The sequence below is a fragment of the Eumetopias jubatus genome, unplaced genomic scaffold (assembly GCF_037043125.1).
Source record: "Eumetopias jubatus isolate StellerSeaLion01/CBP00866 unplaced genomic scaffold, mEumJub1_p1.0 scaffold_4, whole genome shotgun sequence".
Classification (NCBI taxonomy): domain Eukaryota; kingdom Metazoa; phylum Chordata; class Mammalia; order Carnivora; family Otariidae; genus Eumetopias; species Eumetopias jubatus.
This window is the reverse complement of record NW_028274810.1, coordinates 133,417,283-133,441,407: the sequence shown is the minus strand read 5'-3', so window position 1 is coordinate 133,441,407 and position 24,125 is coordinate 133,417,283. Positions and strand designations below refer to the sequence as shown.

Sequence of the window (24,125 nt, the reverse complement as noted above, 5' to 3'; positions counted from 1 at the left end):
AAATATTTGTTATATCTAATTAACAGGCATATTTGCAGCTGTCTGTACTATTCTATAAAGAAAAATTACTTGTACTATAAAGAAAAACTAATTAGTTTTTCAGCATGGCTGTCACTTAGATATTTTAAACCAAGTTTTGAGGGCAATAAAAAGCTGTTTTGAGTAGATGGGTGAAAAGTACCCAGTGGTTTTAGATAGAGGGTAGAAAACCATGAAGAAATTTGTATGAGTACATGTATATATATCCAATATCTTAAATAAATATGTGAACTTTGGGCTAGAGATGAACTCTAACTCAAAAAGGTAAATTCATTCTACTAAATTATAAGCCAATGTAATAGTATTTCTAAATCGTAAAAGAAGTCAATCAAGAGAGTGATAATATGATAGTGCTGGTTTCTGACAGAAGTCATAGAGCACATTGTTCCTTTTCTTCAGTCATACTATACTGGGTAAGAGCAATGCTGTGACGTCACAAAGAACTAGCTATGGATTTCTATGCCAACACTTTTAGTTGTGAAACCTTCAGGAAACATATTAGTACCATGAATCTTGTCATTCCTAATTTATAAAATGAAGAAAAGAAAACCACTGCATCATGTGTTGTGAGGATGAAATGAAATGTAGGAAAAAAATGTCCGATCCGATACCCGACACGAAATCAATGTTCAGTGGTAAAGGTGAGAAGAAAATGTTGATAGAGTTCATTCAAAGGTAGTGATGAGAAAGAACAAGATTATTTATTCTTCTCTAAGTTAGATTCCAGCTCTTCCATAAACTTGTCACACAAGTTAAAACAATTTTATTAACTAAAACTAAATTTCTAAATTATTTATTCTTGAGCATCTGTTTCACCCACACTCTTTAATTAGTCATTTCACTCGAAGTTGTAATGTGCATTAATGATTTATGATTCTTTGATGAATACCTGTTTTCCCCATGCAACTGTCTCTATGAGATATAGTTGTATGAACATTTATTGTTATGAATGTATGAATAATAGCTAACAATCCGGTGGCAGGTAATTCCTGGCTAGGGAATTTATAACTGCTTGAATAATTTTGTCAGAATTCCATAATACAAAGATGGCAATTTGATAGCCAAAGGGATATAATATCTGCACTTACCTTTAATTTTATATTAGTTGATATTATCAGAGGCTAAAATAGTAATTACATGTTTTACAAGTTTGATAGTTTGTTCCCTATATTGACTCTCTCCTACCATTTTGGTTGCCACAAAATGGTAAAACTCACAATACAGAAGTTAAAAGAAATTTCCCAGATCCTATAATCCATCTTTTTAAAAGTTTCTTTTATAATGTCATTTCTTGAAAAATTATATATAAATACTTAACTAAACATTATTATATTCACACAAAAAAGTTAAAGTGAAATATAAAGCAAATTCTATTAGAAAGAGCATGGGATTTGGGATAAAATGATTAAAGTTTTGTTTCTATTGGTCCCCATTTTATTTCGGATTTCTTTCTTAGTTTTCTCATTACTACCTTTACTTTGGATAACTTTAATTTATAAATTAAATAATTTGCATTTTTTATAATGCTGAGATGTGTGACTATTTCCAAACTGAAAAATAACCTTGAGTTTACTAGCATTCCTTGAGAATAATTTAAATAAAGAAGACTTGTAGAGGAATTTATAAGTAAACATTTATCCCCCTTTGCCTTCTCATTATCCTGGAAGAAATATCCTTCCTCTTATCATGAACAAACAAGCAAACAAACGAACAAACAAAAATCTATCCACTTGTGCTCTGTATCACATCCTATGACCCCTTAAGAACATTCTTTACTCTCCTGTAATACTAATTTCTCTTATTCTATATAATCATTTATATCATTACAGAAATATAATCTCCAAGGTTGAAAAACAAAAAATAAAGTAAAACCACATCCTGACCCTACATTTCACTTCTAACTACCTTCATACTTCTCTCTTCCTTCTTATCTGAATTTCTTGAAGACATTGTCTACACAACCTATTTTTACTTTCATAGTTTATATTTATACCATAAACAAGTTGGTCTAGAGTTCTGCCCAAATTTTACCACTGAAATGACCTCTGTGTTACTAAATCCTATTCTATGTCCTCAACTTACTCATTTGACAAATATTTACTGTATATCTACTATATGCCAAGAACTCTCCCAGTGATGGAACATGTAGGAGATAGCAATGTAGAAAATAGTCAAGTATTCCGTTTTTAGGAAGCTTACATTCAGATGATGAATAGCATTATGAAAAATTAATAATTCTAAAGTGTAGCTGAATGCCAGGAAAGATGCAATTTTAAATACATAGTAGAGAAGACCCCACTGAGAAAGTGAGATTTAAGTGAAGATATGAATATATTAGAGATTGAGCCACGCAAATACCCAAAGGAGGAATTTTCCAGGAAAAGTGAATGCAAAGGCCCTAAGCAGGCACTTAGGACACTTTGAGAAGGAGCAAGCATGCTGCTATGGCAAGAGAAGATATGGGGAAAGAAAAAGTTAAGTCAGCCAGGTAAAAATGCTAGATCAATAATAAGTCAATTAATAAGTAATAATAAGTAAATTAGACAAGATTTTGCTCTTGATTGAGAAAGAACCCCTGCATGGTTCTGAGCTGAGGAATGACAGTTATCTGGCTTAAGATGTTTAAAATATCATTTTGGCTGCATCATTTCTAAGAGACTATGGAAAGCCAAGGATGGAAGTAGGGAGACCTTTTGGGAAGCAGCAGCAATGATCCATGCAAGAGGAGTGGCTAGAATGTAGGTGGTTGCAATGGAAGGGAGCAGTTGCATCATGGATATTTTGAGGTAGAGTTGATCATGACTTGTTGATATAAAATGTGATAAAAAATGAGGAGACAGGGATGATTTCAAGGATTCATTCTGAATAAATGGAAAGGAAGAACTGTCATTTGCTGATATGAGAAGACTGGAAGGAGCAGCTTCTGGGAGAAGGTATCAGCTCAACTACGGAGATATCAAGTGTGAGAAGCACATTAGAAATCCAAGTGCAGAGGCTGTAGAGGTGCTGCCTATGTCAAGCTGGTGTTCAGGGCGGATCTGAGCTGGCGATATAACTTTGGGAGTCATCAACAGAATATTCAAATCCATAGGACTGCATGAGATGACCAAGAATCTTTGGGCAAAAAGCCTGACTGGAGATCAGAAATTTGAGAAGAAACAAAGGAGACTGAGGAGGAATCATCATTGAGGTAGAGGATAAGCAGGGGAGGGGCATTCTAGAGGCCAAATGCAGAATGTGTTTCAGTGAAGAAGTAAACATCAACTCTGTCAATTTCTGTTAATAGGTTCAATAATACAAAGACAGAAATAGTGACCTCTAGTCGTTGTAAGGGTAGAGACTCACTGGAAGTGATCCAAGAGAGAATGAGGTAAAGGGAACTGGATATAATGAATATCAAAAAATTCTTCTGAGAATTTCCTGAGAAGGAAAGCAGAAAAGCTTTCAGTGTATGTCATACATTGACCACTCCCTTCTTGAAATAATCTGCTTTCAGAGCTTGTACAAAGCCATTCTCTTCTAGTTTTCCACCTCCTTTATTAATAGTTGGAAGATTCTTTTCAATCTATTGTTGGCTCCTGCTTGTCTGCATAGAATTTAAATAGTGAGTTTCTCAGGGCTCAATCCTGGGTTGTCTTTTCTCTAACTTTGCACTTTTGTGTCTTTTGAAGGAACTCATCAAATCCCAGGGATTTAAATTGCTCTCTTTATGGGGTGAATACCAAATGAAACTCCAGTTTAGAACTCTTTGTGAGCTTCAGACATAAGATATGCATCTTCCTTTTTTATATATCTATATGATCATTTTGGTGTGACACAAATATACTCTGGAACTCAAATACAACAGGCCTCAAAGACCACTTTTTCCTTCTTTCCACTATAAAGCATTTTCTTCTTTGAATCTTTTGTTTCTTACCTAGAGAATTTTAGAGATCATTTCTAATTTTTTTCTTTTCCCTTATAACAACAACCAGTTAATCAGTAAATCCTGTCCATTTCAACGCAAATTTATATCAGATCTGTCTTCCTTTCATTTTTATCTCCTTATCCCAATTCAGGCAGTGTAACACAACCCTTTTTCCCACTTTCATCCTTTTCCCCCTACAGTACATTTTCTACACGGATGTGGAAAAAAAAGAATCACATTGATTAAGATTAAATCACATTGCCCTTCTCTCTTGCATAAAATTCTTCTATGTATCCTTTATCATTGCCTGAGATCATGAACCTATACTACTGTAGGCTGTTCTCACCCAATTCTGCTATGTTTCAGCCACATGGGTATTTTTTAGGTTCTTCAAACTTTTATGCTTTTTCTTCTGCAGGACCTGTGTTCATTCTGACCGGCCTGTTCTCCTTAATCCAACTCCTTTGGCACTGCCTCTACTCCACTCTTCTCATACTAAACTTTGGTTCGTCTATTCATCACTCCACCAGGGAGGTATGTTAGTTGCATATCTAACTAACCTAGGTTTTACATCCCCTACCTTATTCTCTATTCCAGGCCCTTCCATTCTTTCATTCACAGCAGACATCCACATTTATATTTCCTTTTTTTCTTTCAGTCTGTTTAATACATATGTGTGTGTGTACACACACACACACACACAGTTTAATTTTATTTCACAGTCCCTCAGCTACATTTCAACAACCAAGAAGGCAAGGACTTTGCTCCTCTCCTTTACTGTCATATCCCCTAGCGAAGTACATAGAACAGCCTCAATAAATGTTGGATGAATGAATGAATGGACAGTTAAAGGACTATTATGGGCAGTTCATGGTGGGACTGCAGGAGTGAGCTGAATGTGTCTCTTAAGGAACTTCATTAATTAGAGGGGGACCTACAAATACCTAAGAGACAAAATACCTTAGGTGGCCAATAGAAGTATAAAGTGTTAGGCAGAAATGTATAACAATATGAGCTGACTTTTTTTTAGTTCTCAGAATGTAAGTCAATGTGTTAATTCCTTATAAACAATTTCATTTACTACAACTCTTTGAGATATGGTATATTAACATCTCTATTGTACAGTTGAAGAAAATAAGTTTATGAGGATCCTATAGCTGTTCAAAGATGAAAACAGAATTTGAACCTAGGCCTCCTTTTTCCAGAGTTTTCATTCCTAACCATGAATCATAAAAAAAAATCATCACTCACAAATTATATTTAAATATTTTATATTTTCTTCTTATATATGCTATTATTTTCACTTATGTTAAACTATGGATCTTTGTGAAAACAAAAAATAAATGTTCACTCATGGAGAAGGGAAAACACTGAATCAACTATGAGACATTTTTAATGAGGCAATCGGATTTAATTAAAAAGAAATCTTGAAATAATCTTTTGCACCTAAATGTGTGTTTGCTTAAGTACCATATTGAATTTAACTTTGTTGTGTTGATAAGAAAACTCCAGGTCAGATGTTAGGGAGTTGAAGAAAGATTCAATTAGACACTAATCAGATTGGGCTCAAGGTCTAAAAAATGATTTAGTTTGACTAGGTTATACCTTTTATCATATATTATACATCCTCTTTCTTGTGTTTCCTAACATTTATTGTTAAGAGATACAGATTTTCCTGTCAAATTTTTACTTAGGGAACATGACATTATTCATCTGACACCTATCAAAACTGACATAAGTATTTATATGGATTTCCAGTTTGTGAAAAATATTTAAATAATTACATGAGGTTATAAATCATGGTAAGTGTGAGAGGTAGTGGGAACTCAAAACCTGCTATTATATTTAACAACTTAATAGAAATTAACTTGTATTGAAGTTACTAATTTTTCCTTGTTTGCTGACTTTTTCTTTATATATTTGTCCTTCAAAAATTGATCTTTATTTTGCACCGTATAAAAACCAGAGTGCCCTATTGTGTGTTAGCAAACACCTTCCTTGTTACTGTTTTTTCTGTGGTATTTTTAATAAGCGTTTTTGCCAGTTACCTAAACTAAAATATGGATAGTATTAATTTTATCTAACAGTTGAGATAAACTATTAAGACAATGAGGATACCTTAGCTGTAAATATTCTATGTATTAATAAAAACCAACATAGGCTCTGAGAAAAAAGAATACAGAACAAAGGATTTGAGGAAAGGGGAAGAAAGAACAAATTTAGGAATTTAGATTATTTAGTGAGATATTTTTAGGAAAGAAAAATGAATAAAAAGCATAATTGTGGAACAAATGGGAAACCAAGATTTGAGTCCAGACATTCTGCTTCTAGAAATACTACTTACTCCTATGCTATAGTATCTAGAAATCAGTATTACTATTATCTTCAAATTACATCACATAAGAAATTGTATATTTCAACAAAGCATAAATAAAATCTAATTAATATATGTGTCACAGAAGTACAGGCTTAACAACATATCTCTACCACTTCTATGAAGACACTGGCCTCAGATGTAAAATATTTATTTTCCAACTCCTATATTTATGCTATACATTTAAGCTCCCCATTCTCCAAAAACGTAAAAAGTAATGACAGAAATACACTGTAACAACACAATTTATTTCAAAAAGGATGTCACTTTTTCCTTTTTTTTCCTTTTTGGTTTTGTTGACATCATGTTGATTAAAGAAGCCCTTGGATATAGACATTTTTGTAAAGTTTTCTATTAAGTTTGTACCACTTTTAAAATGTGTTATTCTCTAAGTACCAAGATACCAAGGAATAAAAAACCTCTTGCAGGGTATGAAACAAATTGCTCCCATTCAGATTCAGATTGATTTTGGCCTACAGCCCTACTTATCATTTAATTAAATGGGAGTGCATTATGCAGAGCTGTTAAGGAAGTGGTGTAGCAAAAAAAGCAAAGAAATGTAGCATGAAAATACATTGTAAATTATATAGAAAGAGTTTTCACAGGAAGATGTGAGTATTGCAGGGCCATCTATACACAAAGTTATACTAAAAAGCATTCAACATACAAAGAGAAAACATGAGTGAAAACAGAAGAGTTGTGGGACAATGTAGAGGAAAGCTTAAAATATTGGGTCCTTTATTTGTCAAATAAAGTTGTCATGAAAAAGGACCTTGGCCTCATTTCCTTTACCTCTAGTTAGTAGTGGTAGGGAAATCATTTCAGAGGATTTAGCATTAGATTTAGTCTTTTGCTTTGTTTTTTTCTTTCAAGGTAAGTTAATAGCTGTGGCATCCATAGAACAACTCAATTGAAAAAGTTAAAAATTTAAATCTGTGGACCAAGAAATAACTTTAGTTTATTTTAGCAACTGTTATTCAGAATTTTAGGGAAAGCAGGTAAATGAATTAGAGGCCAAATTTCTAATTTACTGGTTAAAGTATTTATTTGTGGTTGGCAATATTTAGTAAACATTATTTAAAGATATAAACAATAAGTAATAAAATTGTCAAACTTTAATTTAAGATTTTATTTATTTATTTGTGAGAGAGAGAGAGCACAGCAGGGAGGAACAGAGGGAGAGGGCCAAGCAAACCCCTTGCTGAGTGCAGAGCCCAACATGGGGCTTGATCCCATGACCCTAAGATCATGATCGATAAATTCTGCTTTCTCTTCTAAAAAAAATTTAAAAAATAATAAATGAATGAAGGTCATCTTAGGACAGCTGTACGTTGACATACTCATGAAATATAAACTATGTGATTTAAATTAAGACCATATAGAAATCAAGTTCATCTGATTAATTCTCATTTAGAGTCAGAGCTGCACAATAGTGCCCCTAAAAATTTATCCTCATAACCATGTATACAAATTTTTTTTTTTTTTTTTTTAAAGATTTTATTTATTTATTTGAGAGAGAGAGAATGAGAGAGAGCACGAGAGGGAAGCGGGTCAGAGGGAGAAGCAGACTCCCCGCTGAGCAGGGAGCCCGATGCGGGACTCGATCCTGGGACTCCAGGATCATGACCTGAGCCGAAGGCAGTTGCTTAACCAACTGAGCCACCCAGGCGCCCAACCATGTATACAAATTTTGAAAAATATATAAACACGTTCTCAAATGTTCTGTCATCATCTGCAAATCATTTATGGAAAGTCATTGATGTACCGTTTAAAAAAGAAATGACATCATTCAAGATTTAAAAAATTACCTAAAAAGAGTGTAATGATTATATAATCAAACTTCATTTTCTTTATGAGTAAATTAAGATTCAAGGCATTCAGCAATTTTTATATAGTTAACCAGAGACATAACTGGGATTCAGTATATAACTTTAGATCTTCATCTTAATATTAGTGTTTCTCCTAATTTCTCTTATTGAAACAAACAAACAAACAAACATATTTGAAGTTTACAGTTTCCTATACCATACATTCAATCTAGCCTCTAGAAACTTCCAACTATTGTCTGATTTTGCATTATCTATTCCTTGTTGGCTCTTCATATTTAATTTATGAACTATGCAATATCACAGGAGTTAAATCACAATGTGAGAGGTAGATTACTGAGAGAGAAAATTTACAACTAAAAGAAGAGAAAGATGCAAACCATACATACAAATATTATACCAAGTATTGAAAATGATAAATATAGTCCCCATTGGCTCTCACATACTCTGGCAAAGTAAAAAGATTGATTTTGGCAAGTATGTAAACATTTCAATATATGTATGCATATGTGTGTGTGGAATGTATACCAGGAGGTTAGAATGGGGCAATTCCTGATTTAGCTTCAATGGAAGCATTAATTTAGCAGACATTAAGAGTTAAAAGAATGTATGACAGATTAAGCTTCTTATAGGAATCATTTTCAAAAGAAATGTAGGGGAATCTATTTTGGGACTGTTGGACCCTTCAGATACAGCAAATATGTAAAAAGGGGACAGAGGGAAGTGAAGGAGATGGTTGAGATTATTTCCTTTGAGAGAACCCTTGTAGATCTCTGAGTACCCCTTCCCTAGACTTTTTGAGGGAATGGTGGAAGAATGATACCTTCCGGTGTTAGTCTCGTGATTCAATGGGATCACTCAGTTATGAAATTTGTTTCATGCAGTTGGCACATAAAAAAGACTGGTGTCTATTCATGTCTGAGAAAGCTAAAGTCGAAATTACACAGGAATAAGATAAAACTGACATCTGTTGAGGAAATTCAGAGGGTGAGAGAAGAGAATGCCTCTGTGTGGAGATAAGCCCTCTTTTTGTGTTTCTCAGAGCAAAAAAGAAAAAAAAAAGAGCATACCAATTTCTGGTTCACCAAGGAGGATCACGGGGTTTGGAGATTTAAAATAGCATCTTTTGGGGATCTGTAAAGGAGACTACTTGAGGAGTAAAGACTACCTTAGCAGAAGAAGGCTGGGGGTATCAAATGGCTGGAGACCAACTCTGGAAAGTGTCCATTTAGAATACAGATGCACCCCCTAAGGAAAGAGACTGTAGAAGAAATTGACCCAGTTGGAATCCCTGAAAAGGCCCCAGGACTGCCCATGACAGAGTCAGCCTGAAAATCAGGACCAGAGAGTATGTAGCCGGTTTAGGACTGAGGTCAAGACCAATCTCTTTACCTCTTCTCTGCTCTACCTCTGTTTGATCTCAGCGAAACCTAAAACAGCAGCAAATAAGGAGTTTAGAAGAAAAAGGAAGATACAAGATGGAGAGACAGAAGAGTCAGTTTCAACCCTCTCTTTTATTTGCACAAGTACCTGGCTAATAAGTGCTAGAATGGGAGAGAGGGAAGAACTTAACATTCAGTGACATTTAGTATTCTGATTAATAGCTGGGGCTTGGTATACTAATTATAGAATTGAAACTGTGTGTCTAGTTTTAAGGATGAATTGCATCCCTCCAAAATTCATATGTTGAAGTCCTACCCCCAGTGCCTCAAGGTGTGACTGTATTTAGGGATAAGTTGTTTAAAGACGTTCAGTTAAAGTGAGTACTTTAGGATGGGCCCTAATCCAATATAGCTGATAACCTTATGAGGAGAGAAATTTTAGACATGGAAAGACAGAAACCAAGCCTGAGTGTGCACAAGGGAAAGGCCATATGAGGGCACAGCAAGGAGGTGACCATCTGCAAGCCAAGGAGGAAGCCTCATAGGACATCAAACCTACCTACATCTTGATCTTGGGACTTCTACACTCTAGAATTTGTGAAAAATAAATTTCTGTTGTTTAAGCCATCCAGTCTGTGACATTTTATTATGGCAAACCTAGCAAACTAGTTCACCAGGGTAATGTGATCACAAGAGCTGAGTTGTCATCCTGGGAAAGATGTATGTTGAGGGTATTTTTCTTCTGGAATAAATTCTGGAAATTATTTATTAGAATCTGTTAGTATATCCCACAGTGAAAACTAAAAGAAATCTGAGGCTTTCTTAAAACTTAACATGCATTTGGATATTTTGCTTTTTGCATATGGGTACCACACTGCCTGAATCAAAGAATGAATATCCATACATAGAAAATGAAATGATGGAACATATGAAATCATGTTTCAGGTAGATGATCAGAACATACTCAATCAGAAACATTCATCCCACTTCGTAAATACAAACTTACACCTTCTCAATATCTTTGTGGTAGGGAAAAGACAGATCTGCCCTACATGTCTGGCAGAGTAACCATGCTGAAGAGACCCACAAAAAGGAAAAAAAAAAAAAGAAGAGAAAAGAAATTAGTTTTCAAAGAAAATAATGTTTTAAAATTTTTAAAAGGGGAATGTCAAAATTTTGTTGAATGCTTTTATTTTATGGATTTATTTTAAGCTGCATATGGTGGAGGGGAAATCATAATTTTTCAAATAATTATAGATTCTAACATTATGAAATAAAGGGAGATCCTGCAGGATAATGATCATGTACAGTAAGTCATAAAAAATTAGTGGACAGTAACACAAAGTTGAGGAACAATGGGAAAAATGATACTATATTATATTCTCTCAGCTTACTTATTGTGATTTTTTTGAAAATATTTTCTTATTTCTTACTATTGGAGAACACTAACTCAGGTGTCATAGGAGGGCTGTCCACTGCACCTGCCGAGGCTGTAGCCCCTGGCCACTTGTGGCTTTTGAGAATTTGAAATATAGCTAGTAAGACTGAAAAACTGAATTTTTAATTTCATTTTATTGTAACTAATTTTAATTTCAACTTAGAAATAGGTAGCATGAATTATTTTTCCATTAAATGCAATCTTATTGTTTTGGTACTACATTTTAACTGTTGCATTATGTAATATGTAGTTTTTTAGTGAAAGTGTTGGAAGCATACATAATGATGTGTTTATTGGAATATTTTATGCACACAGTAAGAATTACAGTGAAATCTAAGTAAATAACCGTTGCTAATACATTGAAATGTTGTACTTATTATTATTATAAGTAAATTATTCTTCTAGCCTGTTAAAAATCAACTCGTCCCATTGAAAATTTAATGTTAAGTATGAGTTGTTCTGTAAGTATAAAATACATTTAGATTTTTGAGACTCAATTGAAAAATATAATGCAAAGTATATCATTAATATTTTACATTACTGTTGAAATGTTAATATTTTGGACATAATAGTTGAAGTTAATTAAATTTCATTTTGCTTGTTTCTTTTACGTTTTTATGTGGCTATAAGGAAATATAAAAGTGTGTGTGTATGTATTACCACTGTGGGAAACTTTTGTGACTTACTGGCATTGCAAATAGTATATTAAGCCAAATAATTTTAGACTCAGGAAAAGTCTATTTTTCCATTATCAAATGATCTCAAGGTCCTGAAATATTAAGGAATCCATTCAAGTTCACAGAGTGGAGGCTGTAGCCAGATTTACCAACTTCTAGCCCAGTGTTCTTTCCAGAACAATACTTGTACAAAGGAAATTTTATTCTTGGTAATCTCTCTTTCACTACCTTTGCAATCTGAGGTTTTATTTTTATTTCTTATTTAAACATCTGCCTCAGGAAAGAGTTAGCTGGCTTTCTGTTATGTTGATAAACTAGAAAGATAAGTATTTTCTTGGAAATTCAACGTAAGTTTAGGAACACAAAATCTGGAGGCCCATGTTAGTTACGGAAACTCTAACAAGTACTTGTTATATTTTCTGTAGGAAAGAAGGATATATGCCAATGCAACAAAGTTGCTTTCTTGTTAGATCAACAATATAATGTTTTAATTTGACCTTTTCCAACAAAAATACACTGGGCATAATAAAACTATTGCCTTTCCTAAGAAAGGTTTTATACTTCTCTCACCTTAGCTGCTTTATAGCTACAGATTCCTTCTTGGGTTTTCCAGTAACAGTCAGTAGTACCTGATCTAATAAAAAATCAGCCTATATCAGCAGATGATTTTGTTGTTTGTTTCACCCCGTAGACATATGGTAGAGCAAGGAAGATACTCTGCTGGTATCTCACATGGTTAATTTGTAAAACAATTGTCTGTTAAATATTTGATATAGCTTACTGGGACTAATTTTCATTATAATATCTACCGTACTGAAACCTGTGTTAAACGGAATCCTTTTTTTTAAAATCAACAAACAAGCACTTACATTATGTAATCAAATAAATACGAGTCTCCAACTAATTATCGTGAAAAGTTGAGATATTTTCATTTCAAATAATACCCCTATTATACATAACATGCTTGAAATTGCCTTCCAAGTCATTTTTAGCAAAACAATAAGGATGGTAATGCTTCTCCTGCTGCTGCTGCTGCTGCTAATAGTAATAATAGCTAACATTTTATATAATGCTTACTCTCTGTCAGACAGTATTCAAAGTGCTGCCCATATACTAACTAACTTAATAACTGACATCATTGTTTTATGAACATGTCACTTCTAATCAAGGACAGGGTATTTCCACAATTTTCAGTTACTTTTTTCCACCAAATTTGATTCTCAATGAATTTTAGCCTTTTCTGAAAATAACAAATCTATTCTACAAATTTGCAAATTTGAGGATAACTAAGGTTGGAGTTCATAGCGGATTTAGAACAGGCTTTAAAAGCAAAAACTCTTCAGGGTTCAGACCTGGTTCTGCTATTTTCTGTGACCTTAGTCTTCATAGTTTTTTTCAACAAGGCTGCCCTTAGCTCAAACAGGACATCTGAGTGAATCAGACAAATAAGCCCCTTTCTCTAGGTGATGTGGGATCAGGCATGGGCTGATCCAGATGTGAACAGCCCCCACTTGCCACCTAGCCTGAGTGCCCTCGTGCAAGGCAGGCCTGCATCACTTGTCCCAGGGTCTTTGTTTCTCGTTTGGTAAAGTAGAGATGGTAATACAATCTCTGGGATATTGCGAGGAGTACATGAGACAATGTGTATGCAAATACTTTGTAAATTGTGACACATGCATATGAACTTATTCATTCATTTGTTCAGCATTTATTTGGCACCTATAAAATGGTAAACTCTGGTGATGCAGGGTTAAAAGGACACAGTCACTGTCTTTAGGGTGTCGCAAATTATAAAACCAGGTAACTATAAAACAATGCAGAACTCGTTTTCTAGCTTTTTAATAGTAGATAGAATATTTATATTGCTCATATCTTTTAATTTGCACAGATATGTGTTATTCTTTTAAGTAAACAATACATCTTTTTAAAGTCATCCAATAGTAATAGACAGTAGTATTTTTTGCTGGTCACGTTGAATTTGTCATGAACCAGAAGGTCTGAGTGATATTAAGAACACCGAGTAACAGCTGGTAGGGACTAGAAACTGAATGTGAATGCTGGTCACTGGTAGTATGTAGAAGGAGGTGCCCTGTTGTGACAGATATGAGCCAATTGTTGTATTTTGAGGCAATCCAGAAAGAGATAAGGCAGGTCAGGAGTCAGAAGGCAGTGCACATGCTCTTGGCCCAATGAGAGTGGCTAGTTATTTTCCAATCATACTATTTCAACATTTTAATAACCTGTACCGCAATAGTACATAGACTATCATAGTTTTATACCATAGATATCACATCACCATTCTAACCTACAACTACTCTGCATCCCTTATTACTCAAGTCAGATGCCAAGTATTCTGAGAGTTTTCCTGGACCATGTATTCTCCTTCACTTCCCATATGAGCTTGTATTTTTTAAATTATAATACTTCATAAATTGTTTTTCTTGTCATGGAATATTCACTCATCTTTTCACACACTAGACAGGAAACTCTGAATTCAGGGACCGAACTGAACTGGACTGAACTCAGGACTGTGTAATTTGCAGAGCCTAGCTCAGTGTCTGCTACAAAGTAAGTGCTCATTAGTATTTTTGTTGAACAAAATTGGACAGACAGTAAATGATGGAATAAATAAATGTGTCATAATAATCTCAAATGGGGCTTTGATCTAAAAAAATATTTTAGTTTAATTAAATAACATTAGCAATATGCCTCATTTATACTTCAGTTAATTACATAACTGAAGAAAGATCAGAATATGTAATAATAAATTTATTGTCACATGAAGCCAATCCTACCATTTATACCTTCTAGGATCATTTCCCAAAAGGTGTCCTGAGGAAGAGCAGGTCCTAAATAAGCTTAAAAGGTATCATTTGCTTAAATTGAATAATTCAACTTAAATTTGTTTAACCCAGTGATTGTGGAGTTTTTGGGCCCCAAAATTGACCCTGTGTGACCACCATTGCCATACAACTTTAAACTTAAGGAAAATCCTTTTTTTTTTTTATCATTTGAAGGAACTTTTGCTGAATTGCCTTTAACTATTTCTGGATATCTGTGATTTTGAATTAAAAAGTCTAGGGATTTTAATTCTGTGATGTTATTTTCGAATGGCATGGCAAAACTACCTGTGAAATGAATGCAAGGTCCACAAGCATTGCCTCAGACTCCATTTTTCATACTGACATGGAAGAATCAATCATATACAGTGTGTTTGATTGCTTGTACTTGTGCCTGATGGAATAAGCCCTTTGAAGGCGATCTTGTGCAATTATTAAATCCTTACTAAAGACAAAATCACCTGTTCAATATACTTGTCATTGCCACAGAATTTATAAAACACTGAATTCTGTTTGCTAAACACCAACTTAATCACTTATCTTTTGTTATATGCTCATTCCTTAGGTGATGTAACGAAATTGCCCTCACTAGGTAAATGTTAGCATTTAAGAATTCTTAATATGAGTAAAACTCTCTCATATATATTTATATACAAATGAATACTAAATGGAACAATACTGAATCACCATGAGGTACGACCATAAAATGATGGCAATTTTTGTAATCTACCCGATGTACTTTGAAATACAAGAAAATCAAACAATTATAAACAAAAGTGTTATTCATGAATTCATTACATTATAAAATTTTAAAATACTTGATAGAAATTATATTAACTGAAAATACTAACCCAAAGTTGGTTGGGATAAGATAGTAAATATTATAGACTTACATATTTTTTAAAAAAAATCAATTTGTGATTGTAAATGTAGCTTAAAAAATTATTAAATCAGTACAGAATATATTTTAAACTTATGTAGGAAATATAATATGTGTATTTCTTTGATGAGATCAGTTTTGAATTTAATAATAGCTGGACTATTTTGAAAATCTAAAACATTTGTATTTCTTGTTACTATTAATCTTGATACTGTGGACTTTCCTCATTCTTTGAGCCCTTGGGGATCCCTTTGATTTCAGAGAGTTCTTATACAACTTTGACTGAATACTACATTTTTTTAACGTTCATATCTAGATATTAGTCTTAAGAGTTATGTTATGGTGAAAGAGAATATGAAATATAAATTTCAAACAGTTTCTTTTTCAGATCAGGAGGCAAACCTGGAAGACATAGTTAATAGAGCTTTACAAAACCTGTGATTAGTAAAAACTAGGACATGACACAAAAAAAGCTTTCCCACTGTCTGATAGGAACAGAAAGTGTAAGCTGCCCTATTGTGTAAAAACTCTCATGGAGGATGGAAGTTAGATATAGTATAAGCATCTATACAAATTTGTTAAACTATACTTTCTATAGGAATTAAGTCTGAAATCATACATCATTCACTTATGGAAAAATGTAAGCCCCTGAAAGATATACCCAGATTCAGCAGAGCACCAGAATCATATGTGTGCAGCAAGTGGGTAGTTTTACACTTTACTAACCGATGGGTATTGGGTAGCAGATAAGTAGGAGTGAATTAACACAGAGCCAGGACCCTGCCATGGGGTCATTATGGTAAGGGAAAAAGAGAATTTATAGTAGAAAATGAGGCTTAAAGAGCTTTAGCTAAAGAGTAGATGGGAAGACAGAGCAAAAGGTGTCACAGAGTAGAGTCAGAAAGGTGGACACCTGACCATCCTTAAAGAGCATATCACAAGTTGCCTAGTGGATACTACCAATAGATGTCTACAGGATTCCTAGTTACCAAGAAGTGACATCTCCATGGAAACTGGTTCATATTTATGAATCAGAGCAAGGGTTTAGATATGAACAGGCCATATCTGTCCCGTATTTTATCCCAACACTACTAGGTCTCACAGGCTATCACTTATATCTAGAAATTTTCTTTAAAAAAGAAGGAAGTGATCTAAAACCTGAAAGTTTGAGCTTTTGCCCCAAGGAAGTTGAGTTAACACAAAAGAGATGTTTTTCCTAGAAGAGACTGGCAAGTTTATCTTATCATTAATAGGAAAGCATGAGCCAAATTAAAATGTTATACCAAAATGATTTTTTTTTCAGTTGTACAGTTGTCAAGCACTATATTTTAAACCTACTACTCTATGTTTTAGAAAGTATCACCATTGGATATTTGATAATTATCTCCTACTCATAGTAGTTGCTGTATTTGAAAATACTAATCTAAATCACAATCATTTTGCTAAGATATTTCTGGATTCTTACAAATTCTATGAGATTATAACATAAGGTTAATATAATTTCCCTTTCACTTTTTAAGATATATCGACAAACGGTTTATATAAATGGATTAAACACCAGCCTAAGAAAGAACACTTAGCAAACCATAAAGATTTTATTTTAAGCATTATTTTTTTAAAGAAACAACCAAAATACTGGCTTAAGAGAAAAACACTTAGCAACTGAAAGCCTTAAAGATCTTTCTTTAAATAATAATAAATGATATTTTCCTTCTCGACTATGTCAGAATCATTCTAATATCAATGTTATGGAGATTGATTCAATTCCTAGGAAAATAATGAAAATTTTATAACAGAATCTCCATATCATCTTTAATATAGTGATTTCTGTGACTACTTCTTAAGTACATACATTCTTTCTCCTTACATTTTCTTGCTGTACTTTGCTTAAAAATCCATTGTCACTATCACTTGTTGGTAACAGCTGAGGGAGGACCCCTCCCCCGCCATCTATGGGAGAGGGGGAGAGGAACCATGAGAGACTATGGACTCTGAGAAACAAACTGAGGGTTCTAGAGGGGAGGGGGTAGGGGGATGGGTTAGCCTGGTGATGGGTATTAACAGGCGCATGTACTGCATGGAGCACTGGGTGTTATATGCAAACAATGAATCATGGAACACCACATCAAAAACTAATGATGTAATGTATGGTGATTAACATAACATAATAATAATAATAAATGAATAAATAAATGTAAAAGGAAAAAAAAATCCATGGTCACCCTGTTTTAAGTGATCCTCTTAATCAGAATCTGAATGTAATGGTTCCAAAATACCTTTTTCTCCTAAAAGACATCCATCAATAACTCTGGGTAGTCTCTGTGTTAATGCATATAGTTAACTCACAACCAGAATAAAAGGACTATAAAACAGTGAGGTGAGATAAATGAAATATTATTCCTAATATTCTACTCTATATCTAAATTCTCATTTTATATATTAAAACTTTGGTCTAACTCTAAATACAGTAAATCATATGGCTTAATTTTAATTCATAAATGTTAAAATGTTTAGCAAGATAAAGTATTTTACTAGAAATTATTGTTTGACTAATGTTAAGCAAAAATGAATCACTAACACTGTGTTTCTGACATACAATGCTTCACTCAGGTTACTAGTTGTGTTTCACAGTGAACTGTCTACTTCAGAGAAATTTGAAATGAAATAATAATTAGTTTACTGTCAAACACATCCACAAGTTCTGAACAGAATTTTGGTCTGAGGGATATATAGGAAGATGGGCATATAAGTTTTAAGGATGGGAATGAAAAAGTAAATATAGTTAGCTATGGAAGAATTTAATTCTATCATTATCAACTAATATGGTAAAAGGCCTTAAATGTTATATTGGCATGAACTATAAACATAAATTTACATCACAGAGGAAATGCTATAGGGAGTTTTTAATGGTTTTTTTTAGACAGACCAATAGTTACTTAGACCATTTTGACTATTAAATATATTCATTATCTCTGCCTGTTGTGTAGACATTGTACTAATTACAACGATTAACTCCATAAACCAGACATGTTCATTAAGCAAGAAGTAAAAGAAGTTTCTTTTTTTTTACCTCAGAATAAAAGGAAAAAAAGAGAATTTCAAGATGAAAGGAATGATTTAACACTGAATGAGACTTGAAGGAAAAAAAAGTGATGTTCATAATAAAATCAAAAGGAAATAAGATACAAGATTAGAAGTTATTCTCAAACACTATACACCAATGGAACTCAACATCTTATTCTCTCAAAACCCAGTAAATGAAAATAACTAGCTGACTTCCTAACCTTAAAATAATGCTTTTTGTCTAATGTATGAAAAGGGGATTATTTTGAGGTAACAATTCAAGTACAGTTTATGAATTTTCCCACAGTAGGTACTCACTAAAAAATAAATAATATCTACAATAATATGAAATATATATAGAGAGAGTATCTCTTGAATTGTATTAGCAAAGCCCTACCAATTATCTTCACCAGGAAAACAGCCTAATTATCCATGTCCAACATTCTGATTACAGTAAACTATGTACACCTAAATTATCTAAACCAAAAGTTTTGAACTTCTCTTATTATGTCACAGTCCCACCTCCAACCTTGAATCCCAATGACTCACATTGATGGTTATCAAATTAAAGGAGGAGTTTTGTGATTAGAACGCTGGGATGGGATTCCTTGTGCTTTATTATAAATGGATATACCAAGGTACACAAAGAAAAACTGATGCCTAAGCAAAATTAGAAAAAAAATACAGCATTACACAAATTGCTTTGATGTTGTGCTTTATTTTTAAATTTGAACGATATTATTTTAAAAATCATTATGAGTTTTTATAACATAACTCTGTTTATTTTTTTTTTAATTTCACTTTAAAATTGTGTTCTAAGGAAAAGTCCTTTCTTCCCTGGAGAAGTGGGAATGTACTTAAAAAATGTAGGATTTTTCATTTTTACATGTGGTTCCAGGATTCAGATTTATGTTTGATCACAATTTTTAAACTATTTCTGTCTCATGGTTAGAAAGTATGTTTCTTATCCATTTCCCATGGTTGATTATTTCTTTCCACTGAAGCATCTTTATTCACTGAATGTCTGACTTTTACTCATAGAAATCATAATACATTTTTAATTGCACAATTATGTGTCTAGTCACTGTGTCTTTTTTTTTTCCCACTGATGGAGAAACCAAGCCTCAAACAACTCAGAGAGCAATTAGTAACCTCACAAACTCCAATTCTTAGTCTTTCCCTTATAGATTACCCGGGACCCCTGATAATCTTATTTATCTTTGTTCAGTAAATCTGCACTCACGTTTATGTCAAAACATTTCCAAATCTAAGAAGTGGTTACTCCTCCAAAGTTGTTTTTCACTTAAATTATGTGCATCTAAAATGTCACAGGCCTCTGTATAATTGAGGTTTATAGCAGTGCATTCTCAATACAATTTGAAAGTTCCATTCATTAAATATGTTTTTCTCACCAAAAAGACACACAGCTGATCCCAAAAAGGATGACAACCTCTTTGAGAAACTATGTAATAAAGTATTTTCCTTCCTAAGTTTAAAATACACTGTATTTCCTATTGATGTATCTTTGTCAAATTGAAAATAAGTGTCTAGAAAATATTAACCCACATAAGAAGAATCACATAAACAAGATTATGGAAGAAAAGGGAAAGTCAAAATGTGATAAAATCTGTAAGAATTTAGAAAACATAATCTATAATATAGAAATTCATATATTTGGATAATTGGAATTAATTATATGCTGCACTTTCTTAAACTTACATGCCAAAGATAATTTTGTGATTATCTACAGCTATAACATCTTTGTACATTAAGAAAATGTGAAATGTTGAAAAACTTAAAATGAAAAATGTTTTAATAATGTTTCATAGTTGAATAATGGAGACTGATGGGTAAAAACATAATACTTTTAAATAAACACCATTTATAGGTAAGGTTTTATGTATTGGACAATTGTCATCTGAAAATCTCCTTCCAATTTAGAAATTAAGAACACATGATCAGATATTTATAGAAATGGGAAATAAATAAATTTTAGGTTTATTATAAAAATCAAATGACAATGCTATGGAGGTTTCAAAAAATAAATATGAGGACTTTCAAACACCACAGATAAGAAAAATGACACCACTTATGTGTGACGTAGCACAATTCAAGTTCTCATTAGAAGAATTTTAATGAAACTTGAACGCAGGAAGAATTTTAAAAACACAAAGACTAATATAGTAAAATGATATTGAAATAAGTTTCTTGGGGGGAGAGTTGAAAATTAAAGAGAAAAAAATTTTGAAACATAGTAAAGATAATAATAGGGTTTTCAAAGAAGGGATTTCCAATATAAATAAACCCCGGGGGAAAAAAAGAGTCAGTTTTATTTTAGATAGAAGTGGACATATTCAGTGTGGGATCTGGGAAGGGGGAAGCGATTTACATACCAAAGGGAATTTATTTAAATCAAGACTTTTCTGAATATTTTTGAGTTAAAATAGAATTACATTTGTTAGCGTGTTATCCACTACCTCTACTTAACCCTATTTAAATTATATCTGACCCAAAGGAAGCTAGCTTCTAACACAATTTAAAGGACGCCCTATTGAGGAAAGCATGTTAGTGTGTCTATGTGACTACGCCATCCATGATGGGACATACAGCTAATGCCATTCAGGAACCCTTAGTAAGTTTGCAGTTAATTTTCAAGGTTTTTTATAAAGAGCACAGGTTAAACAGAAATGCTATGGAGAAAATAATCAGTCTTTGGAAACCTAGAGCTTCATTAAAACATTAAATTAATTCAAAATAAAAGATAACGGTAATAATCACGGGGTACTCAATAAATATTTGAGTTATTAAGAAACTATTATATGGAAACCTGGTTATGACTTTTGTATGTTAATTTTTGTTCTCTTTCATTGGCTTTAATCTAGATACCAGTGATATGAAATGGTAGCCTAGTACAATGTAAAACAGGATGATTAGCATTTCATGCTAGGGCATGTCTTTCAAGTTGTCAGAATTATGAATTTTACAGCTATTTAAGTTTGCTTCTTAGAGGGCTTTTTCTTTTTTAGCCCAAATTTGTTTATAGTTGTCTAGGTAAAATGTTATTTGGACATAATGCAGTTAGAAAAATCAGGCCTAAATCAGGGAAGTTTTAAAAGGATACATGTAAAGGTGGATTTTTATATAATAAAACCTTTCCTTGATCATATTATAAAGTCATAGCTTCCATTTTCTTAGGCCACTTTATTTCCTCTACATTATGTAGATATAGATTACACCAAAAATTACCCTCTTTTGAACTCCTTTTCTTGAAGAAAATTGAAAAAATGCATACCCCATAAAACACTTCCTTTCTATTTTACTGCAGTGAATTCACTGCTAGGCTCTTTTTCACTCCTGAATCCAGATAGGCAATGCTAGAAAATCAAATTGAACCTGAAGTTACTTAATAAAAGTCAATATAAGATCAGCAAGTGGAATATTGAAAATAATAATTAAATACACAAATCTATTGGCAGCTTTGCCCTATTATCTTATAATGCAAAACAACCCTATCTAAGGATACCAGTTTCATGAAACCATACTACATAAAGCAAATGAAGTATTTTATTTTTGAGATAGATCATGTTTTTTCCTCCAGGTTATACATTTAAACATAAAATACTTTATTTCTATTCAGATGAGGAAAAGCCATCTGACTGAAAGATTCCATGAATCTAGTAGAAAAGATCACCACATGAGTCAAAGATGAGAGTCTTTTGAATTCCTGCCATGCCATCTGTTTTAACTCATTGCAGAGGAATTGGAGCCAAAAAATCATACGGCTGGAAAACCCCAAAAGGAAGGGGTCAACCCAGAGGGATAAAGAAGCTCCACAACAATTTTTTTCAATAGAAGGAGTCCTCTGATTCCTGAAGTACACAAAAATTTTAGATATTGAAGTTGGATATTCAACAAAATATTATTTCAAAATTTAAAAGTGACAATGTTTGAAACTGGTAAGATTCAAGTTACTATACTCTGGACAGCTCTTTTTAAAAAATATATAAAAGTAATTTTCTATGCATATTTAATTTTCAATTTTAAAAATACAGTATTTTATGATGTGTAATGTATTCAGTTATGAGAAATGCATAGATTTAAGAGCATATTTGCATTCCTGCTTCCATTCAAATTAACTACATTAGCAATAGAAATTATAGATTTTTCTACAGTGGGTTTTGTCTAAAATCTTTACTTTTAAGTTATTATTTTAGGGATTTTTATTACAGTAATACTCAACAGACTATTATAAATGCCAAAATACCAATCACATTAATCTGTTACTACTATTTTCAGAAATCTTATTGATAGGATGCCTATAGATAGGTTACTGGTCTTCGAAATACAAATTAATTGTTGAAATTTGTATTCCAGAAAACAGTATGTGGCCTAAATAACATTTCAGGTATTAACTATATAAGCTACCTAAAGTCACCATATTAAATTTGTAAAGTGCCTAAGACTTAAGACTACTATAAAGGAAAACATTAAATGAAAAAAGAAAAACAGATAAATGGAAAAATGTAACATTGGCAGTGCTCACAATTCCCTTAACAGGAGCTGATACACTACTGAGAATGAAATGAATTATTTACATAAGTAGTCTGAGGATAAAGTACACTAAACCCGCATAATATTAATAAACATCGTAGAAGCTACATTTTCATTAAAACTGCATCTTCATAATAATCTTGTTCTAAATAAAGAGTTTTTTCAAGTTAATACATCAAATACTATATCTCACTTATTCAAAATTATGCCTGTTAATAAAAACAACGGATAATAATCCTAACAAGTTTAATTAAACTAGCAATAGCAAACACACTGTATATGAAAATGGATTTCAATTGATGGAGAGTCTATTTACAACTGCAGATTTTCGTCAGTGTTTTGTGGTACAGCTTTAGGAAGCATGTCTATTTGCTGAAGCACTTTACTAAAGTAAAGCATGACATCTGTTACATATTATCTTTTAGAGCCCATAATATTCTTTATTTTGAGCACCGTGCTATAAAAACCAACTAACTTTTCTATTGTAATTTAGTTATTATCACATTATTGCCTCAGCAAGGGAATGCCCATTTTTGCTTATTCAAATTACCATTTATTAATGCAAAATATATTTTGCTTCTGTCGCAAAATCCAGCTGTATATACCAAAATCATTTCCCATATCAAAAGAGACAAAGGAATTCATTAAACATACCTTGATATGGAGCACTAAACCCACGATATCGGTGATTGCTGTCTGTAACAAAATGCAGTCTGAGCCAGTTTTTGTTGCTGATAATTGGTGGTGGTATATTCATTCCAGATAACCTGAATTATAAAAGACAACAACAAAAAAATTTTTAAAAACTTTTCAGCAGTAAATGTTTTCACTGAAGTGGGACCCCAAAAAATGTCTACCTGTATACAATATTCATGACATTTCATTTTTAATTTTTAAATACTAATAAATTTGTTATTTTATGCATAGGAAAGTCAATCAGAGAATGGTGCAACTCCAAACGTGCTTTCCAATCAGGTTGCATATATTAATAAAATAAACTGTGAACCGGATATAATTTTCGATTCACCTAAATTTATTGCCTAGATAATAATAAACATAATGGAGGCTGAGCTGATGGTGCTGGTCCTTAGGCTCCTCAATAATATATCGATATGGTAGAGTTAGAAAACAGACTTCAAAGCAATTGA

At 32.8% G+C, this 24,125-nt stretch overlaps 1 protein-coding gene across 4 annotated transcripts in view; it reads right to left on the bottom strand.

The window, feature by feature from the left end:
• The window catches only part of CSMD3 (CUB and Sushi multiple domains 3), a 1,163,243-nt gene that overhangs the window by 736,275 nt on the left and 402,843 nt on the right, over positions 1–24,125 (bottom strand). For all 4 annotated transcript variants that reach the window (XM_028122520.1, XM_088023099.1, XM_028122521.1 and 1 more), the window contains exon 6: positions 23,632–23,744. In XM_028122520.1, the coding sequence (XP_027978321.1) occupies positions 23,632–23,744 (113 nt within the window). The remainder of the gene's footprint in view (positions 1–23,631; positions 23,745–24,125) is intronic.